The 22,688-nt window shown below is 45.6% G+C and overlaps 2 protein-coding genes across 9 annotated transcripts in view; one reads left to right on the forward strand and one right to left on the reverse strand.

Moving 5' to 3' along the window:
- The window catches only part of ccdc61 (coiled-coil domain containing 61), a 22,230-nt gene extending 9,783 nt beyond the window's left edge, over nt 1–12,447 (reverse strand). Inside the window, exons 1-8 of one of the 4 annotated variants that reach the window (XM_062535906.1) lie at nt 12,376–12,447; nt 12,025–12,116; nt 10,562–10,717; nt 10,249–10,331; nt 9,522–9,682; nt 8,428–8,580; nt 7,143–7,368; nt 3,809–3,891 (exon numbers count right to left, since the gene is read on the reverse strand). In XM_062535906.1, coding sequence (XP_062391890.1) covers nt 3,809–3,891; nt 7,143–7,368; nt 8,428–8,580; nt 9,522–9,682; nt 10,249–10,331; nt 10,562–10,709 — 854 coding nt within the window. In that variant the 5' untranslated portion in view covers nt 10,710–10,717; nt 12,025–12,116; nt 12,376–12,447. Of the gene's footprint in view, nt 1–3,808; nt 3,892–7,142; nt 7,369–8,427; nt 8,581–9,521; nt 9,683–10,248; nt 10,332–10,561; nt 10,718–11,187; nt 11,259–11,515; nt 11,815–12,024; nt 12,277–12,375 lie in introns of those variants that run through there. The other 3 variants (XM_062535905.1, XM_062535904.1, XM_062535907.1) reach the window with 3 other exon arrangements.
- The window catches only part of rb1 (retinoblastoma 1), a 64,156-nt gene continuing 53,776 nt past the window's right edge, over nt 12,309–22,688 (forward strand). For 3 of the 5 annotated variants that reach the window (XR_009939133.1, XR_009939132.1, XM_062535900.1), the window contains exons 1-11: nt 12,309–12,871; nt 13,485–13,605; nt 13,713–13,816; nt 16,612–16,746; nt 18,252–18,290; nt 18,678–18,727; nt 19,128–19,238; nt 20,627–20,751; nt 21,102–21,179; nt 22,091–22,200; nt 22,294–22,371. Coding sequence is in view for 3 of the 5 variants with exons in the window: in XM_062535900.1 (XP_062391884.1) it covers nt 12,750–12,871; nt 13,485–13,605; nt 13,713–13,816; nt 16,612–16,746; nt 18,252–18,290; nt 18,678–18,727; nt 19,128–19,238; nt 20,627–20,751; nt 21,102–21,179; nt 22,091–22,200; nt 22,294–22,371 (1,073 nt within the window). In the remaining 2 variants the exon portion in view is untranslated. Of the gene's footprint in view, nt 12,872–13,484; nt 13,606–13,712; nt 13,817–16,611; nt 16,747–16,770; nt 16,787–17,453; nt 17,465–18,251; nt 18,291–18,677; nt 18,728–19,127; nt 19,239–20,626; nt 20,752–21,101; nt 21,180–22,090; nt 22,201–22,293; nt 22,372–22,688 lie in introns of those variants that run through there. The other 2 variants (XM_062535901.1, XM_062535903.1) reach the window with 2 other exon arrangements.

The raw sequence follows: 22,688 nt of genomic DNA on the forward strand, positions 1-22,688 counted from the left end.
CAAGAGCAGGAGAAAAGCAGCACACACACACACGACCACTGAGAGCAATAGAAAAGCAGCGCACACACACACACACACACGTCCAGAGCTCACTCCAGGGCTGGTCCTAAAGAGGAGAGTGTGTGTGTAGCGTGACTCACAGCTGATTAAGAAAACACTAAGCACGCCACATCCCACGGCTAACGAGCTGCCCTGCCTCTCCACTGACGAGCCTGAGCTGCGTTTCTTTAGCTATTTATTTATCTCTTTATTTACCAGCAAGGGAACGCACACGCACTGCCAGGCCAATTCTCCATTCCCCTGCATTGGGCCAGGGACAAACCTGCAAAATTCAGGATCGGATCCCAATGGTGTGTGTGTGCGCGCGCTAGGGTGGTCCTTATATGGGGTAAAAAAAAAAATTGGGGAAATGTTCAACTCTCACCCCCTAAATGTGTTCGGATATCAATAAAAACACACGGTGCAAAATTTTAAATCATTCCTACAATATCTAGAGGTTGCTCAAGGCCTTTGAATATTTCAATCAGAAAACTTGGTTATATCCATCATAGCAGCCAGCTCAGGGCTAACAATGCTCTTTCGGGCTGTTTTTGTAGTTTTGAAAGTAGAAGGTCCATCCTGCAGATTGTTCACAGCATATTTCACAGAATAACATTCATCATCACTCATCAGTACTATCTTCAGAAGCAGTCAATGCTAGTATTGAATTCATCAATTGCTCCTCTCGTTGTGCTTGTTGTAGCCTGTGGTGTTCTACATTTTTCTTTTGCATTATGTGCAAACTATGCAAGTATCAACTATGCCCATACACCCATAATGTTCTTTTTCTCTCTGGTCTCTGGTTTCTTCTGGATTCTTCTTTCTAAGTCTCTATCATCTGGATTCTTGAGAAGAGCTGTATATATAGTTATTTTAGTTTTAGCTATAGTATTATTATTATTAGTTTTGAGTTTTTTGAATCCGTAAATTAGTGAAACACACAGAGCATACAGTGAGGTGAAGCACACACTAACCTGAAGCAGTGAGCTGCGGAGCAGTGAGGGACTAGGTGGCACTTCAACTGTGGATGGGAGAGCTGTGCTTAACCACTGCCCCCGCCCAGTTTTTTGCTACTGTCGGGGATCGAACCAGCAACCCTCCGGTTACAAGCCCGAAACCCTAACCATTACGCCGCCGCTGCCCCTAATGTTGCATGTTAAGAATGAGTGCATCTCAATGTGCAATATCAAACAGGTCTCCTAACTCGTCTATGAAGGCCTCTACATTGGACTGCTGAGTCTTGTTTTTTTGCTACTTTTCCTGTTTTTCTCTTGCCACTTCAGTTTCTGCCATTTGTCATATTTGTCAAGTGTTTCCAGTTGCTTTATGGCATATCCCATAATACGCAAATGTGTTAAACTTTAAAGGTCTTGAGCAACCTCTAAATATTGATTAATTTTGATAAAATTTTGCCCATTTGTTTTTTTTATATATTCAAACATATTGGTGGGGTGAGAGCATGACTTTTTAAAAGTTGAAAAATAAGGACCACCCTAGCGCGCGCGCGTCTGTGTGTGTGTGTGCGTGCGCGCGTCTGTGTGTGTGTGTGTGTGCGCGCGCGTCTGTGTGTGTGTGTGCGTGCGCGCGTCTGTGTGTGTGTGTGTGTGTGTGCGCGCGCGTCTGTGTGTGTGTGTGTGTGCGCGCGCGTGTTGGTTAAAATGGGCAGATAAGCCATTTGGCCTTGGACAAGTCTGCGCTCCCTCCCGAGAGCCATCTCCAAATATTTGTGTGAACAGAGGAACATTTAGCTCTTAAATCGGGACCTCTACATGACCTCGTCCCTGAGCAGGAGACACAGTGACCCGTTTGGGCTGACCGGCGCGCACAACACACGGCTGCAGCCGTCAACCGCAAATGTCCTCGGCTGCCCGATGCCACTCTGGCACACGTACGGCCGTGAGGCCACGCCGTCAGTCTGGCCGTCAGCACACTGGTTACGGGCGCATCACACCGCACCTCAATCACACACTGTTAGCAGACTTAACTGGTTACGGGCGCATCACACAGCACAATCACACACTGTTAGCAGACTTAACTGGTTACGGGCGCATCACACAGCACAATCACACACTGTTAGCAGACTTAACTGGTTAAGAGCGTCACACAGCACAATCACACACTGTTAGCAGACTTAACTGGTTAAGAGCGTCACACAGCACAATCACACACTGTTAGCAGACTTAACTGGTTACGGGCGCATCACACCGCACCTCAATCACACACTGTTAGCAGACTTAACTGGTTAAGAGCACATCACACAGCACAATCACACACTGTTAGCAGACTTAACTGGTTACGGGCGCATCACACCGCACCTCAATCACACACTGTTAGCAGACTTAACTGGTTAAGAGCATCACACAGCACAATCACACACTGTTAGCAGACTTAACTGGTTAAGAGCGTCACACAGCACAATCACACACTGTTAGCAGACTTAACTGGTTACGGGCGCCTCACACAGCACAATCACACACTGTTAGCAGACTTAACTGGTTACGGGCGCATCACACAGCACAATCACACACTGTTAGCAGACTTAACTGGTTAAGAGCACATCACACAGCACAATCACACACTGTTAGCAGACTTAACTAGTTACGGGCGCATCACACCGCACCTCAATCACACACTGTTAGCAGACTTAACTGGTTACGGCGCATCGCATCACACCGCACTTCAATCACACACTGTTAGCAGACTTAACTGGTTACGGGCGCATCACACAGCGCAGTCACACACTGTTAGCAGACTTAACTGGTTACGGGCGCGTCACACAGCACTTCAATCACCACGGTTACGCACAGCCACTACCCAGGTCGTCACACTACATCTGCCACTTTATCCAACTTCCACGCGAGGACGAACATCCAAGCCACAGCACAAAGGAGATCCTAAACACTACGCTTGCAAACACCACAAGAGCATCAGCATCAGCTGAAGCAGCTCCATCTTGCACTGAATGACTGGACCAAAGCCATCTCTACTCATGTGCTCAGCCACACAGTGGCCACTGTTTTGCAGCTGAGGGTTTCACACTACGGTCTTGGACAGAGGAGGAAAGTTGTCGAGCCTCACACCCGTAGCGCTCGACAAACACACTAACTGTCTTGATTTAGCGACCTGGAAACAGGCAGCACTTGAGACACTCTTCAGACTGTTCTGACGCAAGAGGAGAGAGCAGCACTTTTAAGACTGTTCTGACTCAAGGACACAAGGAGGTTTATTTGTCACATGCACATCATTACTAAAGTAAAGAATGCAGTGAAATTTGTCAGTTCCTTCGCCTGTTGAGCAGGCCAGTGGAGACCTCTCTGGCAGATAGGAGGAATAGTAGCCATTTCCATCTCAAAACCTGAATACTCCTCAAATATCACACACAAAGTCACACGTTGGAAAGCACAGCTACGGGAAATACAAAAACAAACTATTAAATTGTAGCTATCTGTACTGCTCAAGCCAACACTCACTCAGAGAGGGCATTCTAGGCTTCAAAATGTCTTGCATGGGGAAATGTTGCTTGTCAAAAGCGTCTTTCATCCGAATTTCCCCCAGAGTGAGTGAGCCCTTTAGAACGTGTAGTGACAGCGGCTGGTCTCTGTGCTGACGTGGCACGCCGTGCCCGACACAAAGACAGTTTGCCGGGAGCCACCGCCATCAAAAGAGCAAGCGCACAAAGGGGCGCAACATCAGGGGAGCGGGTACTCACCCGCGCCATCACAAGAGCGAGCGCACAAAGGGGCGCAACATCAGGGGAGCGGGTACTCACCCGCGGCGCACGAGAGCGAGCTCGTTCGTCAGACTTTTGACACGAATCCTTAGTGCTCGCTCAGATCCCCGGAGTTCCTCCAGCTGAAAAGATTAATGTAGAAATACATCTTAAAAATACTCTCTTGCACTTATGCGAGATTTTACTAATACCACAAGGATGAGAGTTTGGTTAGAAATAAAGGCTATAGGACAATATGATAAATATGATTAAATAATTAATAAATACTAATACTACTACTACTACTACTACTACTAATAATAATAATATAAATAATAATGATGAATCATTGCAGCATTTCCTACAGTTGTAGATAACACGTTTGTGAAATAATGTGTACATTCTGCTGTAGTTACATTAGAAAAACGTCATTGTTTGCAAGAACGCCAAACAATTTTACACTTTCATCAATTAATCATAAAGTTATCCATAGCTAACTAATCATGAAGTTATCCTTAATAATCATGAAGTTATCAATAAGTAATTAATTGTGAAGTTATCAATAAGTAATGAATCGTGAAGCTATCAATAAGTAACTAATTGTGAAGTTATCAATGAAGATTAATTTTAAGATTTAAAATGAATTCACAGGTTCATTCATAACAAGGCAAGCTAATGATTTCTACCCTCCTCAACTCAGAACATGTCAAGCTATATTTTCCATGGCCCAATCCCAATGTCAGCCCTAAAGACTAGGACTAAGGACTCACAGACTTAATTGATTTCAGGTGCTAAGTGAGTGAGTGTGTGAGGCCACATGGGCTCAGATAGGTATTTTGGGATTGGGACAGCACTTCACGAGATCATAAGTACCTTGGCGATGTTTACTAACAAAGATGTCGCTAACATTTGCACCATGCACGTGTGTGTCGTGCGTGCTGTTGTTTACCTTCATTTCCAGATTTTTCTATGATCTCTGCGGTCAACGTCACTGTGACTGTGAAACGTCACTGTGAAACGTCAACGAACTGTGGGTAATTCCCTTAGGTTAAGTCTGCACCGATGCAGACTCACGGAAAGGGCTCGGTAAGTGTGTACTCAAACCCTAACGCCCGTTGTAATTCGACATTGGGACAGCCCTAAGCCCTTATGAATTTCGCGAGAACGTGCACCAAAGTCCGTGAGTCCGTGAGTCCGGACATTGGGATTGGGCCTATACGTTATAGGGGTGCTAAAATATGGAAAAAAAGATCACATCTGGCTTTGATTTGTTCAACCACAAATCATTTTAAAAGATGCCTAAAGGCTAATTTAATTGCTGGTCTAGAGCGGGTTTTTCTGAGGAATTCTATCATAGCAGCTTATTCTAGTGCTTACACTGTTGTTTTCCTCTTTGTACTCTCTGACTTTTAACAAGTGCTAAATAAATAATAATAATAAAAAATCAATAAGTAATTATACTGTGGCTGCTTTATTACAGTTCTTCGTACATAATGTGTGTGTTATGGGTTGGGAAGCTAACCTCGTGCATAATGTGTGTGTTATCAGTCAGGTTGGGAAGCTAACGTCGTACATAATGTGTGTGTTATGGGTCAGGTTGGTAAGCTAACATATGGTGTGTGTGTGTGTGTGTGTATTACCTGTTCGAATATATATTGTGCTTGTGTGTTATAGCATGTGTGTGTGTTATGGTGTGTGTGTGTGTATTACCTGTTCGAATATATATTGTGCTTGGGCGTTGTGGCGAATGTGTGTTATGGTGTGTGTGTGTGTGTGTGTGTGTGTTACCTGTTCCATGAGCAGGCGGTGTTCCTGGCCCCTCTTGCTGGCGCATGTGTGTTATGGTGTGTGTGTGTGTGTGTGTGTGTGTGTGTGTGTGTGTGTGTGTGTGTGTGTGTGTGTGTGTGTGTGTGTGTGTGTGTTACCTGTTCCATGAGCAGGCGGTGTTCCTGGCCCCTCTTGCTGTGTGTGTGTGTGTGTGTGTGTGTGTGTGTGTGTGTGTTATGGCGTGTGTGTGTGTGTGTGTGTGTGTGTGTGTGTGTGTTACCTGTTCCATGAGCAGGCGGTGTTCCTGGCCCCTCTTGCTGTGTGTGTGTGTGTGTGTGTGTGTGTGTGTGTGTGTTATGGTGTGTGTGTGTGTGTGTGTGTGTGTGTGTGTGTGTGTTACCTGTTCCATGAGCAGGCGGTGTTCCTGGCCCCTCTTGCTGTGTGTGTGTGTGTGTGTGTGTGTGTGAGTGTGTGTTACCTGTTCCATGAGCAGGCGGTGTTCGTGGCCCCTCTTGCTGTGTGTGTGTGTGTGTGTGTGTGTGTGTGTGTGTGTGTGTGTGTTACCTGTTCCATGAGCAGGCGGTGTTCCTGGCCCCTCTTGCTGTGTGTGTGTGTGTGTGTGTGTGTGTGTGTGTGTGTGTGTGTGTGTGTGTGTTACCTGTTCCATGAGCAGGCGGTGTTCCTGGCCCCTCTTGCTGTGTGTGTGTGTGTGTGTGTGTGTGTGTGTGTGTGTGTGTGTGTGTGTGAGTGTGTGTTACCTGTTCCATGAGCAGGCGGTGTTCCTGGCCCCTCTTGCTGTGTGTGTGTGTGTGTGTGTGTGTGTGTGTGTGTGTGTGTGTGTGTGTGTGTGTGTGTGTGTGTGTGTTACCTGTTCCATGAGCAGGCGGTGTTCGTGGCCCCTCTTGCTGTGTGTGTGTGTGTGTGTGTGTGTGTGTGTGTGTGTGTGTGTGTGTGTGTTACCTGTTCCATGAGCAGGCGGTGTTCGTGGCCCCTCTTGTTGTGTGTGTGTGTGTGTGTGTGTGTGTTATGGTGTGTGTGTGTGTGTGTGTGTGTGTGTGTGTACCTGTTCCATGAGCAGGCGGTGTTCGTGGCCCCTCTTGCTGTGTGTGTGTGTGTGTGTGTGTGTGTGTGTGTGTGTGTGTGTGTTATGGTGTGTGTGTGTGTGTGTTACCTGTTCCATGAGCAGGCGGTGTTCGTGGCCCCTCTTGCTGTGTGTGTGTGTGTGTGTGTGTGTGTGTGTGTGTGTGTGTGTGTGTGTGTGTTATGGTGTGTGTGTGTGTGTGTGTGTGTGTGTGTTACCTGTTCCATGAGCAGGCGGTGTTCGTGGCCCCTCTTGCTGTGTGTGTGTGTGTGTGTGTGTGTGTGTGTGTGTGTGTGTGTGTGTGTGTGTTATGGTGTGTGTGTGTTATGGTGTGTGTGTGTGTGTGTGTGTGTGTGTGTGTGTGTGTGTGTGTGTGTGTGTGTTATGGCGTGTGTGTGTGTGTGTGTGTGTGTGTGTGTGTGTGTGTGTGTGTGTGTGTGTGTGTGTGTGTGTGTGTGTGTTATGGTGTGTGTGTGTTATGGCGTGTGTGTGTGTGTGTGTGTGTGTGTGTGTGTGTGTGTGTGTGTGTGTGTGTGTGTGTGTTACCTGTTCCATGAGCAGGCGGTGTTCGTGGCCCCTCTTGCTGGCGGAGCGTTGGCTCTTGGCTCTCTCCCTGAGCAGCTGCTCCTCCAGGTTGTGCACCACGTCCCGCAGGCCTCTGCCCCCCCCCGGGGTGCCCCCCCCCGCGCCCGCGCCCGCTCCCGTGCCCACCACCTGCAGCCGCTCCAGCGCCCGCGCCAACGCCTCCTTCTCCTCCCGCACCAGCGCCAGCCTACGAGAAGCGCCAACAGGCTCGTCACGCGCCCGTCAGTGCCACCACATCATACAGTGAACCAAAGGGCTTCCTCTATTGTTAGCATATTATTACACTATTGTCCCTCAAACATGCTGTTCATAGCTGCACTACTATAGCTAATGACAAACATGCTGTTCATAGATGCACTACTATAGCTAATGACAAACATGTTGTTCATAGCTAGCTGCACTACTATAGCTAATGACAAACATGCTGTTCATAGCTGCACTACAGTAGCTAATGACAAACATGTTGTTCATAGCTGCACTACTATAGCTAATGTCAAACATGGTGTTCATAGCTAGCTGCACTACTATAGCTAATGACAAACATGCTGTTCATAGCTGCACTACAGTAGCTAATGACAAACATGTTGTTCATAGCTGCACTACAGTAGCTAATGACAAACATGGTGTTCATAGCTAGCTGCACTACTATAGCTAATGTCAAACATGTTGTTCACAGATGCACTACTGTAGCTGACAAACATGTTGTTCATAGCTGCACTACTGTAGCCAATGATAAACATGTTGTTCATAGCTGCACTACTGTAGCTGACAAACATGTTGTTCACAGATGCACTACTGTAGCTGACAAACATGTTGTTCATAGCTGCACTACTGTAGCTAATAACAAACATGCTGTTCATAGCTGCACTACTATAGCTAATGACAAACACTCTGCTCTTGATCTTTATCACTTGACCATACTATACTCTTGATCACTTGAACATACTACACTCTTGATCACTAGATCGTACTATACTCTTGATCACTTGAACGTACTATACTCTTGATCACTTGAACGTACTATACTCTTGATCACTTGAACGTACTATACTCTTGATCACTTGAACGTACTATACTCTTGATCACTTGAACGTACTACACTCTTGATCACTTGAACGTACTATACTCTTGATCACTTGAACGTACTATACTCTTGATCACTTGAACGTACTACACTCTTGATCACTTGAACGTACTATACTCTTGATCACTTGAACATACTATACTCTTGATCACTTGAACGTACTCTGCTCGTAGTCGTCGTGTCTCGTAGTCTGATGGCCGGGCGTCTCCTCGGTGAGAAAGCGCGTTCAGTTCCGCACGCAGCGCTCGGATCTCCTTCTGCAGCGCGGCCGGGTCCGGCTTCCCCATATATGGCAGCGGCAACGGGTAGTGTATCCTGAACACACAACACCAGGTTAGGGGTAACGGGTAGTGTATCCTGAACACACAACAACAGGTTAGGGGTAACGGGTAGTGTATCCTGAACACACAACAACAGGTTAGGGGTAACGGGTAGTGTATCCTGAACACACAACAACAGGTTAGGGGTAACGGGTAGTGTATCCTGAACACACAACACCAGGTTAGGGGTAACGTGTAGTGTATCCTGAACACACAACAACAGGTTAGGGGTAACGGGTAGTGTATCCTGAACACACAACAACAGGTTAGGGGTAACGTGTAGTGTATCCTGAACACACAACAACAGGTTAGGGGTAACGGGTAGTGTATCCTGAACACACAACACCAGGTTAGGGGTAACGGGTAGTGTATCCTGAACACACAACAACAGGTTAGGGGTAACGGGTAGTGTATCCTGAACACACAACAACAGGTTAGGGGTAACGGGTAGTGTATCCTGAACACACAACAACAGGTTAGGGGTAACGGGTAGTGTATCCTGAACACACAACAACAGGTTAGGGGTAACGGGTAGTGTATCCTGAACACACAACAACAGGTTAGGGGTAACGGGTAGTGTATCCTGAACACACAACAACAGGTTAGGGGTTTGAGACAACTTTGAGACAAATGTACACCCAAATCTCACATTCCATACTCAAACAAATGTTTCCAAGGTACATTTCCTAATTCTGGGCTGGAATTTAAGAATCAAATCCTGGACGAAGCATCTCTGGGTGACCAGCATGTCCAAGAACAGCTCTTGTGTGCACATCCCACCTTTGGGCAGGTGCAGGACAAATGAAACTTGCTTCAATACAAGATATTTAAAATGTCACATAAAAACACTGCTCTGAGCTCCCACGTTTTAACGTTAAAATAATAAGCAACGTTTGCTCAGAGCAGTGTTAGTGCGGACATGGCGTGTGGCCCCACCGGTCGAACTCCACGGTGTAGATGAGGATGAGGTAGCGCTTGGCGCTCAGCGCGGGGGACTGCTGCTGGCCCCGCGGGCGCCCCACCACACCGGCCTTACGGTTCCGGAGCAGCTCCAGGTCAGCGTAGGTCAGAAGGTCAAGGGTCACCGACTCACTCCGCTGCAGGAGACACACACACACACAGAACCAAATGAGGACCACAGAACCAAACTAGAAAAGCACTCAGAGAACGCAGACCTCCGCCTGCATTGTTCTTCCTAGGTTGTCATACATTTGAACCTAAACTATTCAGATTGCCACCACGTGGCCATACAATGCCATTACACCACAGAGCGAAATACATAAACGCCTCCGGAATCCCGAGGGTGATACAGATCACTCCCAAAATGTAATCTTTTCTTCCTTGGATCATTTTTGACCTTCCCTGAAAATTTCAAAAATCCATCGAAATCCATCCATTACTTTTTGAGTTATCTTGCTAACACGCAGAGTAGAGAGACACACAGACACACAGACAGACAGACAGACAGACAGACGCCGGTCCCCGATGAAAACATAACCTCCCTGGCGGAGGAAATGAGGACCACAGAACCAAATGAGGAGCACAAGCCGTAGCAGGACGGTGTGTACTCATCCATGGGGGTCCATTGGCACCATGTGTCAACATATGTATCAGTACAATCATGTGAATCAGGCTGTACATGTCATTCTCTTCATAAACCAACCTTGCTGACGGCAGATTCCAGCATACTGCAGAAGATAGGAAACTGTTTGAAATTGCCCGTCTTGCGCGTGAGATCCTCAATATCTGACAATGATAAAAAATATTATTAACAATAATAACAAAAAACATTTTGCACATTACAATGTTCTGGTTGCTGGATAAAAAAATCTGCAAACGTTAATGGATATATCGTCACACTAATGAATAATTTACCAAGAACTATTCGTAAGAGTCAGAAAGGGCTAAATATGACAGCACCTCCTGCATGAGCAGTTGCCGTAAGGTATTGAATGAATTGAACAGTCTTCACTTACAGGCAGGATCAAACTCCCCCCTCCACTGATCAGCTGTCATAACATCCGAAATCTCCACCATCAGCAAACCTTCCTCCAGCTCCATCTTTATGGAGAATTCCACTCCACGAAATTTCATTTCTTCCTGCACGACAGTTCCCACTTCCATGACTATTCCTGGGAACCGAGAACACAATAAAAACCTTACACAGCAACGCCATTCTATTTCAGACAGTAAGGGCATCACTAAACAGGCATGACTCCGGCCATCAATAAGCAACCATTAAGTCAAAAAGTGAATACAAACTATCTACTGTTAGATGTATGATGGACAAATGAGTGAGCTGTAACGCAAACAAGTACGCTAAACAACCAGCTGTTGTTTGGCATAAGACGTGAAGATATCTCAGGCTAACTCTTCACGTCAGGCGTTTTGCGCTACGATGCCGACAAGTGATCTCACTGTATCTGTGAGCTCTTTTCACAACACAGATGTAAGTGTGTAGGATGCCCTCTAACGTCTTCAATGTCGACAACATTAGAAAAACATTAAACATCGGATGTTAATTGGCTAGCAAAGTGCTATCAATGATTGCAGGTCGGTAAACTGAATCTGCACAACACAAATGACAACTGACAATCTATACCTATATTTCCGTTCACATCGTCTTGGTTTGCAAAGTAATTTCTACTTGTCCTGATGTTTTTCCCATCAGCTCAAACGCTACAGCTAGCGTTTTCATACACTCTGGTACACATCAGCTAACGACAACGTTAGCTAGCCATCCTAGCGGACCTAACGTTAAGCCAGTGTTGTGATGTGGTCTCCTCAAACACAAACTGTCCAACTAACGTTGGCATATGGATGATGCACGACTTTTAGAACATTTGCAAACATCTAATCCCTAATACAACCAGACAGATTATCTGGATCATTCTCGATATAACGTTAGCTTGCCCAGTCGCCGTACGTACCTGATGAAGTGCAATGATGCGTAATTAACCTCTGCTAACTGACTAACGTAACATTGAGTTAGATGAATTAACGTTAATGTTAGTTGTTCTGTCGCTGAAATCTTGCGATAGGAGGCTAGCCTCTTGATTGTAGAAGCAGTATGCAAAGTGTGTTGGCCAGCTAACGTTAGCTAATATTATAGCCAATCAAACTTGATGTCCTTTTCGAAATAAGTCATGTTACAGTCTTTTAAGACAGAAAATCTCAGCAGCTGGCTGTGACGGTTAACGTTAGCTTACTACACGATAGACAGCAGCGGTTCAATAACCGGGAATTTTAAAACTACCGCCCCCCAAAGAATGCCAAGTGAGCACATTGGTCAGCAGTACCTCATTAGCGGTAATGCCATTGTCAGTTCTACCTGCCAATCTTTTAACGCCTACAGCTAACGCCCACTGTAGCAATATTGCTACAAAATCCCGAAAAGTGCAAATGTCCTAATTTTTGCAAGTCATATATTTTTGTTTACCTTGCTGTTCAAAGGACGAGGCAATGGATGGTTACATCTGACCATAAGTCAGTTTTAACAGTTCAGACCCAGCTTGTTGCCAAGGGACGCAGCTGGGGGGAGTGTTCAAGTAGATTAGAACATGAAATCGGTAACATGTTGGTATTTGGTAGTTTCATGGTCCTTCTCAAATCAGACCAGCAAAGCATGGAGCTGAATAATCATCATTTTCTGACTTCATTTGAAAGCAAAGGTTGGGACAACATTTTCTGGTTGTTTTCTGGTTGTTTCTGGTCTGGTTGGAGATACTAAGGTAGAGCAAAGTTAACCTACGATGATTTTGACTGCGAAATCCCAATGTAGTTTCCAAACCTATAAATTAGAAGCACAAAAAAGATGTCCAGTGCGTTTGGGTGACTGCAGATGGCCATGAAGCAGAGCTGCAACAAACTTTACGTTTGACAACGACGGATTTGTCGACGGAAGTGACGAACACAAGACGGAAGTTTCGTTTCTCGTTTTTCCCGCGGTTTGATCAGCTGAACGTTCTGCTGATTCAGTGTTGCAACCACTTGAGTTTTTTGGATGCAGTGTGTCGTCCAGCTTTAATTATATCGCCATACAACAACAATTGTTGCAACATTTCCAGTGGCACAGCGGCTAACCTTTTGCTTCTCGGCTAGTATGATAAAGTGCTGAATATATTCAGGAACCATCTGCTTTAATCTAACATTAATAGTACAACTATGCCTCCTAAAAAGCGGACGCCACAGAACAAGGAAATAAAACAAAACATCACCAGCTCAGACAACCACAATGTCAAGTCTCCGAGCAAGAATTCAGATGACTCTGTTGTGTCCACGCCCAAGTAAGTACTGTTTCACTCGTCTGACATGAGGTTTTTGATGGAAACTAATAAGCCATGTTATGAACGTCCTGTCAAGCTCCCACCTGATTCTGTTGTTTTACTTCAGCGCCCGCTAGCATGCTAGCATAGTTATCTAGCTCGTGGGAGACTGTGCCATGCTAAAGACTCGTCCACGAAGTTAAACTTTATATGCTCTGTTCATAATATGTGTATATTCTAACTCAACAGAGAAGTCCCCTAAGCGATTCAATTGTCTGGCTTTTAAATGTTTCTCGTTGAGATGCAAAGTATTCCCATAGTCGACCCTGCAATGTTAACGTTACTGTGATAACGTTAGCTGTTATCCAGGCGTTATTAAGAATGCAAAAGTGCCATTGCTAGCCTGCTAGCCAGCTATGCAAATGGCATTCAATTGTATTTACTAGCTATTACTTAGTCATATTTATCTCAAACTCTTTTTAATACGTCTTTAAAACATTTTTTACTGAGTTAATGAAAGCTATGTATGGCTTTATAGCCCGGCTTCTCGTTTTAATACCCATAGCCCCCAGCCCGCGCTGTAACGTGTATGTCATGGTAGCCTATGTTGTTTTTCCGTGCTGTGGCTTCCCAGGCATAGAGACAAAGAAGCAGATTTCGTCAGCCTCTGCAAAGATCTCCAGGTGACAAATTCACTCTGTAATCACGCATGGTCCATATGGAGGAAAGTGTCGGAATCCACGGAGAAAATGCCGGTATGTTGTGATCCACTAAACCGCTTTAAGACACATTAACATAATAAATCCACTTACTGGTACAATGTAGCAGCGCGTAAACGTCTAATATTGTTTTACACTCTTAGGACACAAACCGGAAGATGTGGGCAGCCTGCCTGTTCGTTGCTGGAATAGACATGGATGCCCCAAGCCCTGGCTTCACACAAGTGCAGAAAGCTGCTGGCCTCAAGTAAGAACTACTTTAACTTTTACATGTACAGTATGTCAGATCAAGTAAGAACTACTTTAACTTTTACATGTACAGTATGTCAGATCAAGTCAACAAAATGTTATTGTCTTTTCTTCAGTTAGAGTGACATTGACAGATGTGCTGTGGTGATTGGTTAAAGTAGGGAGTGTCACGCCATCAAACACGAGGATGCAAGGGAATGACCTAAATATGTTTTGGCTATTGATTGTGTGACAGAAAATACGTATTTCCTATTGAATGGCTGGTGGATTTCACCAGTTCATCTGTGTCTGGCTGGTAGATATTCACATTTCAAAAAGTACATTTTGACCCCTGTGTGTGTGTACTAAACATGAAACTTGGCTGCAGTGCTATAGGCTCGTTGTTGATTGCACAAGGACTGTTTAAAGGACCTGCTTGTCCTGCGTTACAGTTCATACTGCTTGGGTTATAATTGTGAAACATATTTTCCAATATTGTTTTGGGGTTTTGAAGTGTGTGTGTGTGTGTGTTTGTCGGGTGTGCTAAACATGAAACTTGGCCGCTGTGCTAAAAAGCCAGGCTCGTAGTTGTGGCAGTCGGAACGCATGCGTAACCATGGTGACGGCAGTCTGTCACACCGCCCTCTCCTTCGGGAAGTGTGCTCATGCGCTTCGCGCACACCGGCGTACCTCCACACCCACCAGCTGTGTTCTTGCAGGGCAGGGTGCCCCATACACCATAGTTAGTGACTAGACAGGCATCGCAGGGTGCCCCATAGACGATAGTTAGTTACTAGATAGGCATCGCAGGGTGCCCCATAGACGATAGTTAGCTACTACAGTACATAGGCATCGCAGGGTGCCCCATACATGATGGTTAATTACTACATAGACGATAGTTAGTTACTACATAGGCATCGTAGGGTGCCCCATACACGATAGTTAGTTACTACATAGGCATCGTAGGGTGCCCCATACACGATAGTTAGTTACTACATAGGCCTAGTATTTTGCTGGACATGCTCTGTGTTGTGTATTTTGACATTGTTATATTTTTAAATATACATACAGTTTTGGTGTTAAACGAGGCTGTTTGGAATTTCTGAAAGACCCCATGATGTTCCCATACTGTGTCTGTTTAATGGTGCTGGATCTACAGTAGGCTTGAGCATTGCGTCAACACACTTGAAATAACAGACATGCAGGTGCCAGTTGAGATTCTTTTCCAGGGCTGCCACAGTGTGACTCAGCTGCGTGTGTGCATGCGTGTGTGCGTGTGTGCGTGCGTGCGCGTGTGCACGTGTGCGTGCGTGTGTATGCGTGTGTGTGTGTGTGCGTGTGCGCCCTGGAAAAGAGTGAGTGTGTTCCCACGGCAGGCGGTCCTGGAGAAGGATCTCGACTAGTACTGAGATTATTCTTGTCCGTGTAACCACGGTAACGTGCCCTCTTAATGTTTAAATGGTCCGTTGAGAACCGCATAACTCTGCAATCTCCTCTAGCCTCATTTTTGTTGTCTTTGTGTTTTTTTTTTTTTAAATGTTCTTACTAAAAAGGAAATATAAATGATCAACGATGACAAGCCATTTGGAACACCTCTCTCTCTCTCTGCATGTAACATGTTGTCGTTTTGACATTGTAAACATTCTCTAGAGAGAGTGAAAAGCAGTTGGCAGTACCTGCCATTTCTACATTTATATGACAAAAGCAAAAAGTGGAGGGGTTAGAATCATGTTTGGGCAATTTGCAAGCACGTGTTACATTTATGTAAGCACATGATAATGTGTCATCTGAAAACTGCTTTCCTGATTAAAACAATCTGATCTCAGCTGGTATTTTGTCTGGAATGGAATGGAAATGTCTAAGTGAAGAAAGTATGGAAGTCTCTACATTTCTAACTTTTGACCAGTTGTTCTGTCCACCTTGCTTTTACGTAATATGATGGTGTAAAACACGTGGAGTTATGAAATGCTCTCTCTATATATAAATTACTTGCTTTGCCCTGGCTAAACAGTGGAGTACAGGCTATGAGACGCTAACCTGATGATGGTGCAGGCTATGAGAAGCTAACGTAATGATGATGGTGTGGGCTATGTGAAGCTAACGTGAAGATGGTGCAGGCTATGAGAAGCTAAACACTGGAGTACAGGCTATGAGAAGCTAACATTATTAGAAGATAACCTGATGATGGTGTAGGCTATGAGAAGCTAACGTAATGATGGTGCAGGCTATGAGAAGCTAAACACTGGAGTACAGGCTATGAGAAGCTAACCTGATGATGGTGCAGGCTATGAGAAGCTAAACACTGGAGTACAGGCTATGAGAAGCTAACGTGATGATGGTGTAGGCTATGAGAAGCTAAACACTGGAGTACAGGCTATGAGAAGCTAACATGATGATGGTGCAGGCTATGAGAAGCTAACGTGATGATGGTGCACTGTGCAGGCTATGAGAAGCTAACGTGTAGGCTATGAGAAGCTAACCTGATGATGGTGTAGGCTATGAGAAGCTAACGTGTAGGCTATGAGAAGCTAATTTTATGATGGTGCACTGTGCAGGCTATGAGAAGCTAACGTGTAGGCTATGAGAAGCTAACGTGATGATGATGTAGGCTACAGCCGGTGGGAGTCGGGGACCCAAAGCAGGGGGTCAGTTGCAAGGGAGCCCCAGTACTGCTGAAATACGCCTCCACTATCATGCAAACCACACAGAGATGTCTGCTTCATCAGTGGACTAACTTGATGGTGCAGGCTATGAGCGATGTCTGCTTCAACAGTGGACATTAATGTTTCTTTCTGGTTCAATTCCCATGTGCAGCGTGAAGCAGTTCCTTGAAGTGATGAGGAACTTGGACGTGAACATCGACATCATCAGTGCCAAAGTGAACTCTGCCGTGAGCAAGCTGGAGAAGAAGTACGACGTCTCCCTGGCCCTCTACCAGCGCTTTGAGAAGTGAGTAGAACCACGTCTCCCTCTACCAGCGCTTTGAGAAGTGAGTAGTTCTGTACCAGTGAGTAGTTATGTACCAACGCTTTGAGAAGTGAGTAGTTATGTACCAACGCTTTGAGAAGTGAGTAGTTCTGTACCAGTGAGTAGTTCTGTACCAACGCTTTGAGAAGTGAGTAGTTATGTACCAACGCTTTGAGAAGTCAGTAGTTCTGTACCAGTGAGTAGTTATGTACCAACGCTTTGAGAAGTCAGTAGTTGTGTACCAGTGAGTAGTTATGTACCAACGCTTTGAGAAGTCAGTAGTTGTGTACCAGTGAGTAGTTATGTACCAACGCTTTGAGAAGTCAGTAGTTCTGTACCAGTGAGTAGTTATGTACCAACGCTTTGAGAAGTCAGTAGTTGTGTACCAGTGAGTAGTTATGTACCAGCGCTTTGAGAAGTCAGTAGTTGTGTACCAGTGAGTAGTTATGTACCAACGCTTTGAGAAGTCAGTAGTTCTGTACCAGTGAGTAGTTATGTACCAACGCTTTGAGAAGTCAGTAGTTATGTACCAACGCTTTGAGAAGTCAGTAGTTATGTACCAACGCTTTGAGAAGTGAGTAGTTATGTACCAACGCTTTGAGAAGTGAGTAGTTCTGTACCAGTGAGTAGTTATGTACCAGCGCTTTGAGAAGTCAGTAGTTGTGTACCAGTGAGTAGTTATGTACCAGCGCTTTGAGAAGTCAGTAGTTTTGAGTGATATGAAGTGTGAGGGTGGTGTGTCCTGCGTTAGTGTGTGTGTGTTAGATGTGTGTCCTGTCTCAGTGCGTTAGTGTGTGTGTTAAAGATGTATGTCCTTTTATTGCGTTAGTGTGTGTGTGTTAAAGATGTGTGTCCTGTCATAGTGCATTAGTGTGTGTATGTGTGTGTGTGTTAAAGATGTTTGTCCTGCCTTAGTGTGTGTGTGTGTGTGTGTTAAAAATGTGTGTCCTGTCTTAGTGTGTGTGTGTGTGTGTGTGTGTGAGAGTTAAAGATGTGTGTGCTGTCTGTTAGTGTTAGTCTGTGTATGTTAAAAGATGTTTCATTGGTGCAAACACTGATATTAGGTTCAGATTGATGGGAGATGTGAGTAAGTACCTTTGGTCCTGCTATACCAGTTCCCAGCCATAAGATGGCAGCAGTGAGTTTGTCAGCATGCTGACAGTTCAGTCAGCTGTTATGCCCTGGACTCATAGAGTTTAGAATCACATGGAACCCCATAAATGACCGTATAGGCCACTCCTCTGACCCATGCTGGCCTCACATCTCACTTGATAAAGATTGTGCTCTAACAAGGAGTTATTGATCAAGATTGTGCTCTAATGAGGAGTTATTGATCAAGATTGTGCTCTAACGAGGAGTTATTGATAAAGATTGTGCTCTAATGAGGAGTTATTGTTACCGTTGCATAGCAGTGTGGCTAATATGCGTTTGCGTTTGTGAGTGATATGTTGTTGTTTTAACCCTCCAATCCCTTGTTGTCCCTTCAGGATCTGGAAGGACATCTACATGGAGCCCTCGGAGTCAGAGTGAGTGCACAACAACAACAACAACAACAATAATAATAGTAATAACAATCAACAACAACAACAACAACAACAACAACAACGCATTGTATTTATGGGCGCCTCTCTCGACACAAAATCAACAGTAAAACACTTAGTCCATCAAAAAAACAATGCAGACGTTACGAGGAAGTTCTGAAGATGCGTCTCTAATGCACTGATGCAAGATTGTTCAGTCTTTTGTAGCAAAATACAGCCATGCAGTGTTTTGCTCACTGTAATTTCCCAACTATTAGCCGCAGCTTATACGTTGATCTTGCAAAATGTCTCATGCTTTGTACTTTCTTGTGCTTATACACAATGCGGCTTATACACAAATGACTAAGTAACTGACAGACGTTTTCTCCCCAGGAGCAACGAGATCTTCAGGAGCGTCTGGAGCATGTTCATTTTGGCTAAAGGTATGACATCACTATCAATAGAGCATGTTCATTTTGCCTAAAGGTATGACATCACTAACAAATAGAGCGCAACATGTTCTTCCCCGATCATCTTTCTCTAGTTTCTTAAACTCTTAAAACCTTAAACAGGGTTTGTTTGACTCTGTTTAAGCTTTGAGTTTTTCATGCTGGAACGTCTTGATTTCTCCACGCATGTCACCCGTCACTTGCTCTTCTCCTCTCCACTGGGCTCTGACATCACACCCTTCAGTTGTTCCTCCTCCGCATCCAAACGCATTCCACTCTGACGTCTGTGTGTCTGTGTGTCTGTGTGTCTGCGTGTGTGTGTGTGTGCACGTGTGCGTGTCTGTGCGTGTGTGTGTGTGCGTGGCTCTCTTGTCTCTTGGTCCGTGTGGAGCAGGAAGGTTCCTGCAGATGGAGGATGACCTGGTGATCTCCTTCCTGCTGCTCATCTGTGTGCTGGAGTTCTTCCTCAAGCGCTCGCCCCCCTCCCTCATCAAGCCCCTCTACAGTGAGTCCTCACACACGCCTCATCACAGCAAACACATCACGACCACTCCGTTAGCTCATTGGGCCTCTACACCTACACGACCACTCCACTCCGTTAGCTCATTGGGCCTCTACACGACCACTCCACTCCGTTAGCTCATTGGGCCTCTACACGACCACTCCACTCCGTTAGCTCATTGGGCCTCTACACGACCACTCCACTCCGTTAGCTCATTGGGCCTCTACACGACCACTCCGTTAGCTCATTGGGCCTCTACACGACCACTCCGTTAGCTCATTGGGCCTCTACACGACCACTCCGTTAGCTCATTGGGCCTCTCCACGACCACTCCGTTAGCTCATTGGGCCTCTCCACGACCACTCCGTTAGCTCATTGGGCCTCTACACGACCCGTTAGCTCATTGGGCCTCTACACGACCCGTTAGCTCATTGGACCTCTATACGACCACTCCGTTAGCTCATTGGGCCTCTACACGACCCGTTAGCTCATTGGGCCTCTACACTCCGTTAGCTCATTGGGCCTCTACACGACCACTCCGTTAGCTCATTGGGCCTCTACACGACCACTCCGTTAGCTCATTGGGCCTCTGCACGATCCGTTAGCTCATTGGGCCTCTGCACGACCACTCCGTTAGCTCATTGGGCCTCTACACGACCACTCCGTTAGCTCATTGGGCCTCTACACGACCCGTTAGCTCATTGGGCCTCTACACTCCATTAGCTCATTGGGCCTCTACACTCCGTTAGCTCATTGGGCCTCTCCACGACCCGTTAGCTCATTGGGCCTCTCCACGACCACTCCGTTAGCTCATTGGGCCTCTACACGACCCGTTAGCTCATTGGGCCTCTACACGACCACTCCGTTAGCTCATTGGGCCTCTGCACGATCCGTTAGCTCATTGGGCCTCTGCATGACCACTCCATTAGCTCATTGGGCCTCTGCACGACCACTCCGTTAGCTCATTGGGCCTCTCCACGACCCGTTAGCTCATTGGGCCGCTACACGACCCGTTAGCTCATTGGGCCTCTACACGACCACTCCGTTAGCTCATTGGTGTCAAGTCAGATAGAATCCAGGAAAATGGTTACTGCTGCTGTCTCAGTTTTAGGACCTAAACTTAATGTGGACAGACGTTGAGCAAAGTCTAGCAGAAATCTAGTTAAGTGTCTTTGTTCAATTCATTGTGCCTTTGATTCCTTTAGTTATTGCGCTCAAAATGCCTCATGTTGTGGATGGAAGACAAACTTTTGGCACTTGTTCTACAAGCCCACTGATTATCTCTCCACCCACATGTTGCATTGTGATGTAGGTAGGTGGGTAGACACTATATTCACCCCGAGGGAAATGTTACATGTATGCTTAACTGTGTGTGTGTGTGTGTTGTACAGGTGCAAAGATGACCCCCACAAGGAGCTCCCGCCGTAACCATGGTAAAGCCAAACCGCGACCTCCAGAGGCCAACGAGCCGCTGCTGGAGGTCATCTGTCGGGAGAACGAGTGCAACCTGGACGAGGTGCGTGCAGCATATCAGGGCTGCGTATCAGGCCAGCGTATCAGGGCTGCGTATCAGGGCTACCCTGCTGGGAAATAAACATGCTCATGACCTTCAGCCGACCTTCAGCCATTCCCCTCGCTGGCCACGTTACTTTACTGGAGTACAGTGACCGAGGGGATATTTGGCATTCCTTTCTTAGGTGCCATATCCACATGAGAGTTTTACTGTTGATGTTTCAGGATGTATGTATGTAAGGTGTCATATCCACATGAGAGTCTTACTGTTTATGTTTCAGGATGTGTGTATGTACGTTAGCACGGCAGTGAGGCACCAGTTCTTCATCTGAGTTTTCTTTTGCCTTTTTGCAGGTGAAGAATGTTTATGAGACCGTCTTTTCTCCCTTCTTGGAATCTTCAGGCTTTTCAAAGTCTCAGGACTTACCAAAGGTACATTAGCTCATTGACGAGCATAACCTGTGTGTTATTAATGAACAGAACCTGTGTGTTATTAATGAACAGAACCTGTGTGTTATTAACGAGCATAACCTGTGTGTTATTAATGAGCATAACCTGTGTGTTATTAACGAGCATAACCTGTGTGTTATTAACGAGCATAACCTGTGTGTTATTAAAACGTTCGTAAATGGGTGGAATGCATCACTTGTGTAGTCTCCTCCAGATACACACAGTGGGGGAGCAGTAATGTCTTCATGCTGTTTTTGTGTCTATTGTGGTGTTGTGACATTTTGTGAATAAATTGAGAAGTGGACCCCACTGTGCTCTGCTCCCATATGGTCACTGTTGCTTCACCCCCCCCACTAACCCCACCCCACCCCCCCCCGGCCACTTCCTCTCAGGCAGGTGGTCAGACAGGTTTTAAAGTGCTAGCCTGTGTTTGCCCTTTCACAGGGGGATTCTGGGTAGATGGTTATATGTGCTGTTTAATTGCCCTAAGCCATGGTTCCTCGGGGAAATTGATTTAGCCAGCGGCTATTCCAGTGGCTGGTGGACGTGGGTGATATTTGCTTTGCCCCCACGGTGTTGCTGAAGTAATCTCTAACACACACCCTATAAATGTCTCCTCACGCTGTGTCCTGGCAACTCAAGTTTTGCCATTCTATTGTTCTATTGACCTTTACGTTGTCAACGCAAAGCATTCATGGCTCTGAGGGATTTGATGAATATGAAGTAGACTTGTTTGTGTTCAGGAGGCGTTCAAACACCGACTACAAAACATTTGTATTGCCTGATCATGTTATATCATATCAAATGATATCAAATGTAAAAGGGGTGAGACTGTATACGAAAAGTAGGCATTAGGATTTCAGCCCTAATACTAGTTCTTCTTTTCCCCTCAGTTTGAAGAGCTGTCGGCAAAGTTCGAAGAAGTTTTTCTAAAAACGAAAGACTTTGACGGCAGGCTGTTCCTGAATGGTGAAGAGAAATGCAGCCAGGAGAAAACAGACACGTGAGTCACACGCTGTGATGTAGCAACAATATTTGTAGAGTTACTTTACAAATGTTGAACTGATGTCCGTGTCTTGTGTGTGTTGTCCTGCAGAGGCCATGTGGAGAGTACGCCTAAGAAGCTGGTGTCTGCTGAGGAGTTCAACCCAGCGATCCTGCAAACCCCCGTCAGGTAGCACACACACACACACACACACACACACACACACACACACACACACACACACACACACACACACACACACACACACACTCACTCAACTCCACAGCAGCAGACAGCATCCCTCTTTACTCTTAATGCTTTAGGGGAAGCATACATGTTTCTTTCTGTCCCTGAAATAGAAAATGAAACAATGCTGCTGTAGCTACTTTGTACTACGCTACGCTACTTTGAGTCTTAGTACAGCTACACATACTACTATTGATAACATACATATCTCTTAACCATCTCTTAAAATAAAAAATAATAAGCTGTAGAGCACTAATACT

Source organism: Sardina pilchardus, chromosome 5, assembly GCF_963854185.1.
Source record: "Sardina pilchardus chromosome 5, fSarPil1.1, whole genome shotgun sequence".
Lineage (NCBI taxonomy): Eukaryota > Metazoa > Chordata > Actinopteri > Clupeiformes > Clupeidae > Sardina > Sardina pilchardus.